General features: G+C 37.2%; 1 protein-coding gene across 1 annotated transcript; it reads left to right on the plus strand.

The window, feature by feature from the left end:
- The first annotated feature begins 857 nt into the window (after positions 1-857).
- Positions 858-1,802, plus strand: LOC129655960 (olfactory receptor 6K2). Its single transcript, XM_055586757.1, has one exon. It carries the CDS (start codon positions 858-860, stop codon positions 1,800-1,802), a length of 945 nt encoding a protein of 314 aa, XP_055442732.1.
- Positions 1,803-6,000: the final 4,198 nt, after the last annotated feature.

Raw genomic sequence — 6,000 nt, forward strand, 5'->3', positions numbered from 1 at the left:
TTTAGAGGAAGAACATGGTGAGAATGTAAAACTTAAGTATAGGTATGGAAGGGGAGTCACATGAGTAAACTGATATTATAGCAAGATCAGTCTTGAGGAAATAGAGGGTTGTATGAAAATACTCACACTGGAAGCAGAAACCTTTGGTAATCTATTACAATAGTGTAGGCATTATTACTAAGCATCAAATTAGGGGTAAGATAAAAGAAATAAAATGTATTGGTAATACAACAGAAAAAAGTTAAGCAGACTTTGATTAAGTTTGAGACATAAGAAGACAATAGATGCAAAAATGTGTAAAGCTGGTATCTAGAAGAACCAAGAAATAAGAAGGTCAGCAAGGGAAACTGGTTGAGTGCTGAGTATAAATATGGTATATTAATTTACTAAAGCTTTTATAACAAAGTATAGACTAAGTGACTTGAACAACAAGAATTTATTTTCTTACAGTTCTGAAAGCTAGGAAGTCTGACATCAAGATTTTGGCAGAGTTGATTCCTCTCAAGGCCTTTCTTCTTGGCTGGTAGGTGACTGCCTTTTCCTTCACTTTTCTCAGGATGAAGACCAGTAATCTATGTTTTAACAAGCCCTCCAAGTGATCCTGATGCCTGATAAATTTTGAGAATTATTAATCTAATCTATTGGGTGTGCTTTCTGATTGAATTTTTTTCCACACTCCAATTCTAGTTGTAAGCATCTATGGGATATGGAATATTCCTTATTCTTCTATACTCCCAAGGCAGGGATTTATCCAGATGCTGGTATTTTGTAAGTGTACTTACTCTATGGTGAGTAGTAGACATCACCTAGAAAGTCTAAATGCAGTAGGATTTGAAAATCTCATTTCTCACCTGGAGATGGAGCATGCCAATCAAACAACTGCTCATGAGTTTATCTTCTCTGCTTTCCCTTATTCCTGGAGAGATTCTGTCATCTGTTTTGTTCTACTGCTCTTCATTTATGCATTCATTGTTGTTGGAAATGTGGTCATCATCACAGTAGTCCAGCTGAATATTCATCTCCACACTCCCATGTACTTCTTTATCAGTGCCCTTTCTTTCCTGGAGATCTGGTATACCACAGCTACCATACCAAAGATGCTCTCTTGCCTGCTTTGTGAGAAGAGCATTTCCTTAAATGGCTGTCTCCTGCAGATGTATTTCTTCCATTCCACAGGCATCAGTGAGGTTTGTCTCTTGACAGCTATGGCCTTTGACCGCTACCTGGCCATCTGCAGCCCTCTTCATTACCCTACTATCATGACCCCAAAGCTGTGTGCCTGGCTGACTTTAGGTTGCTGTGTTTGTGGTTTTGCCACACCCCTTCCTGAGATTGCCTGGATCTCCACACTGCCATTTTGTGGCTCTAATCACCTGGAGCATATCTTTTGTGACTTCCTCCCAGTACTACGCCTGGCCTGCACAGACACACAAGCTATCCTTATGATTCAGGTAGTGGATGTTGTCCATGCAGTGGAGATTATTACAGCTGTTATGCTCATCTTCATGTCCTACATTGGTATCATGGCTGTAATTCTACGTATCCGTTCCACTGAGGGCCGTCGCAAGGCCTTTTCCACATGCATCTCCCACCTCACTGTATTTCTGCTCTTCTTTGGCAGTGTGGCTCTCATGTACCTACGCTTCTCTGCCACCTACTCCTTATTCTGGGATACAGCCATTGCTCTGGCCTTTGCAGTTGTGTCCCCATTTTTCAACCCCATTATCTATAGCCTGAGGAATAAAGAGATAAAGGAAGCCATAAAAAAGCACATGAATCAAGCTAACATCTTTTTTTCATAAGACCAGGGACCTCAAATAAGATCTAGTGTTTGGGAGTCTATATAATTGTTAAAGTCTTTTTATCCTCAACTCTCTTCCATCTGTCTTTTTCTATCAGTCTTTGGTTGAAACTGGTTTCCTGAAGGTCACCAATAAACAAAATTCACTAATAACTGAATTCAATAGTTTTTTCCAACCTTTATTCAATTTGACACATTTTGAATCAGACTTTGTTGATTAGGTTTTCCGCTACTCGATTTCTCCTAGATAAATTTAACTTGTGGAAATAATTGGGATAAAAATTTAATTTTAATACAGTCAAGACATATGATTATAAGATATGGTAACTGAGCAACCATCTTCATAAGACTAAGTTCTCTCTATGGTATTTATAATGAATATACTTGAAGAATAATCCTAATTTCTAATCAAGTGTTCATGTGTTGATAAATAACAGTCTAGATGTTTTTCAGTATGTCCAATTATGAATCCCTTGTATGATTTTTATCTTGGCAGTACTACACAATATTAATTCCATGTCTGGGTCAATAACAGGGACTAAGGCCTGCATCCAACTACAATGAGCCAATGTGCCAAGTTAGTGGAGGTTGATTTGTTGAGCACCAAATTAACTTCATTAATATTGATGACCACTAGAAATGAAGAGAATGGATAGGCCTCTTTAAAATTGACATAGAGAGGAGCCCCACAAAGGAGTTGGTTGCAGTTCTGTGGTAGTTAAGGACCATGGCAAAGAATCTCAGGCCAAGAAGTTCATTGAAGAAAATTTTAAATGCAGTAAATGAAGAAACAAAAACCTTGACTCTAAGAAAAGTAAAGTAATATAAGTACTCTATTAATCAGCTAATCAATATTTTTTCATGATACATTGGGAAATGTAATCCTTGGTTTCACTGTAATAACGTGTAAAGTACTTATTAATGAGCAGAAATATCAATAAATATCTATTTAGTGAATAAACCAGTATCAGCATGCTGCATTCAGATTGTTCTGGCCAATTGATCTACCATATTGGACAACAGTGCTTCCCTTTTGACCTCTTTTCCCTTGGGTTTCAGGATGCTAGACTCCATTTTTAAAAAATCTTACTTTGTTTGAGGGCTCTTTCTCTTGTGAATCCTTCTCTTGATACATGCTTCATAAAGGGTGATTTTCTCCAGGGCCCACACCTCAGTGGTGATGCAATAATAAAGCTGATGACTATGCAATGTTAATAGATTTTCACTTTTCCGTAGCCCACCTACAGGAATCCTATGGTTGTCAGCCTTACTTCCCCACTAATATGCCACAGCCATGCCCTCATCCTCACCCCTAAATCTTATGATACTCAAGAATCAGACGCAAAGACAAACGTTAAGGGAAAGGTCTTATGAGAAGAGGCTAATGCTATCTAAAAGAACTCAGATAGAGAGAGACCGTGAGAGAAAAGTCACAGTTTGGGTCTGGAGAGGTCTTGGTAAAGGGAAGTCATCAGAAAATACACCTGGCATAAGAAAACAAGGAAAAAGAGAAAAAAAGGAAACAAGAAGTGTTCCTGTGATTAAATAGTGTGTCTTTAATGTTCTACTTTTACTGTTTTTCATAAAACATGAGGAATGAAATTACATATTGATTGACTAATTATTTAACTATAATTTTCTAAGTGTAATTATTGTTCCAGAATTGATATACAAAAATTCCAGAATATGAAAGGGTTATGCAGTTTTCTTATCTGTTTTCCCTTTTTGAAGATTTTGCATTATATAATCTATTTCTCAATTAAAGTTCAATTAACAATCCAGTTTAGAAGAATAAAGATAATTTTATTTGAGCCAAACTGAGCATTATAAGCAGGGAGACAGACTCTCAGAAAGCTTTGAGAACTGTTCCACCTGTTAGAGGTCAGAGGCACAGTCAGATACATCCTCAAGACAAAGGATCATGCATCAAATGACATACTGATGTATTACATAAAGTTCAGCAAGGATATATATAAGCATTTACAAAGCAAACATCAAGTCATTATGACTCTTCACAGAGTTGGGAAATAACAATATCTATTTTAAAAGGAGTTACATTGCTAGGGTCAGAAGAAAGGAAAAGAAGTGATCTTTACTGCTCAGCAGACACTCCCATTTTTGCGACGTTCTTTTTGACGTGTAATGCAAGTCCACACTGCACATTAGGGAGAGAGAAAGAATGCCCAAATGGACACACGGAGAGAATTTTATGTTGAAATTTTCTTGTTGTGCCTTAAAATATAAACTTTATCACTTTCCTGAAAAAGAAAATGAAAATGTTAGTTGCTAAGTTGTGTCTGACGACTCTTTGGCACCCCGTGGACTGTAGCATGTCAGGCTCCTCTGTCCATAGAATCCTCCAGGCAATCATACTGGAGTAAGTTTCCATTTTCTACTTTAGGGGATCTTCCCGACCCAAGGATTGAACCCGAGTCTCCCACACTTTAGGCAGATTTACCATCTACTACTTTCCTAGTCCCTCAAATTTTATTCTTGCCATTTATCTTTATCATTATCACTTATTTATCATTATAATTTATAAATTATTTATAAGTTATATTATGATTATTGTTGTATCATCATTTATCACTTATAATGTCTTTTATAAATGACATTTATATATATTATATAAATTACATTTATGCCATTGTGGTTTATTATTGTTTCAAAAAATTTATATGGCTGAAACTTTCACACTTTCTCACCTTCAGTCTGTTCTTCCAACTGAGACTACATTATTTCTTAAACTTAGATATTATTGGTTTACTACTCTGCTTAAAAGCCTTCTAAGATTAAACACACCCTCACTCCAAATTGCAAATGTAATTTTACTAGCTAAACTGTGTATGTGTGCATACTATTCCAGTGTGTTGAATAAAAACAATTTCAAACAGAAAGAAAAGCTAAAGGAAAAGAAACAGCATACAGCAGGGTCTGATGGTCAAAAGTAAGGACACCATTCAGAGGGTAGATCACTGTGCTGACCTGCTGGTGGAACTTCTTACATGATTTTTTTTTTTTTTTAATTCACATTACTGAGGATTGAGCAGTGAGTTCTCTTACACCTCACCAACCTATTTATTATCTGATATTTGGGGAAGATTATATTAAATAAGGGGCTTCCCAGGTGGTGCTAGTGATAAAGAATCTGCCTGCCAATGCAGGAGACCCCAGTTTGATTCCTGGGTTGGGAAGATCCCCTGGAAAAGGGATAGGCTACCCACTCCTGTATTCATGGGCTTCCCTGGTGGCTCAGATGGTAAAGAATCCACCTGCAATGCAGGAGACCTGGGTTCGATCCCTGGGTTGGGAAGATCCCCTGGAAGAGAACATAGCAATTCATTCCAGTATTCTTGCCTAGAGCATCCTCATGGCATAGGAGCCTGGCAGGCTACAGCCCATGGGGTCGCATAGAGTCAGGCTCGACGGAGCAACTAAGCACAGCACAGCACAACTTTGGAGAATCTGAGGTAATAAGAGTTAAAGTGAATATTGAGGTCTTTCTTTCTTTCTTTCTTTCTTTTTTTTTTGGAATGACAATATTTAATATTTTAAATTTAGGAGACAAACACTGGAGGCTTCTTAAAATGAGAACTCACTCTGGAGAAGCAAAAATAAAGTCTTAAAAATAAAATAATGATGACCTCTACTCCATAGGAAAACATTTTTTACATTAAAATTGGTGTATTTTTCCTTGTTGTTAAATGAGTTGAGAAAATTGAACTCTAAAATTCCACAGTAAGCATGTGAATTTTAGTGTTGCAAATTGGGGACAGTTTATTTTTTTATTTATTTTTTTTAAATTTTATTTTATTTTTAAACTTTACATAATTGTATTAGTTTTGCCAAATATCAAAATGAATCCGCCACAGGTATACATGTGTTCCCCATCCTGAACCCTCCTCCCTCCTCCCTCCCCATTCCATCCCTCTGGGTCGTCCCAGTGCACCAGCCCCAAGCATCCAGTATCGTGGGGACAGTTTAGAATTTGGGTATATAAAGCATCTCTTGGAGTTTCTGAGTCCAGGAAATGAAGATCTGATAACTGAGAAGAGACTCAGGAAAGCTGGGTAGTGCTGATTAAATGAGTGTGAGAAGTACAGTTCTGCCCAGAGCTGATAACCAAGATCAAATACAACAGTTCTCAAAAGTACTCCCACCCTGTAAAACTGAGTATAAGACTTCTCTTTAATGAAGCT

Source organism: Bubalus kerabau, chromosome 6 (genome assembly GCF_029407905.1).
Source record: "Bubalus kerabau isolate K-KA32 ecotype Philippines breed swamp buffalo chromosome 6, PCC_UOA_SB_1v2, whole genome shotgun sequence".
NCBI lineage: Eukaryota > Metazoa > Chordata > Mammalia > Artiodactyla > Bovidae > Bubalus > Bubalus kerabau.

What these genes read in the sequence shown, in the direction of transcription:
- LOC129655960 (XM_055586757.1), top strand. Translation starts at nt 858, where the DNA reads ATGGAGCATGCCAATCAAACAACTGCTCATGAGTTTATCTTCTCTGCT.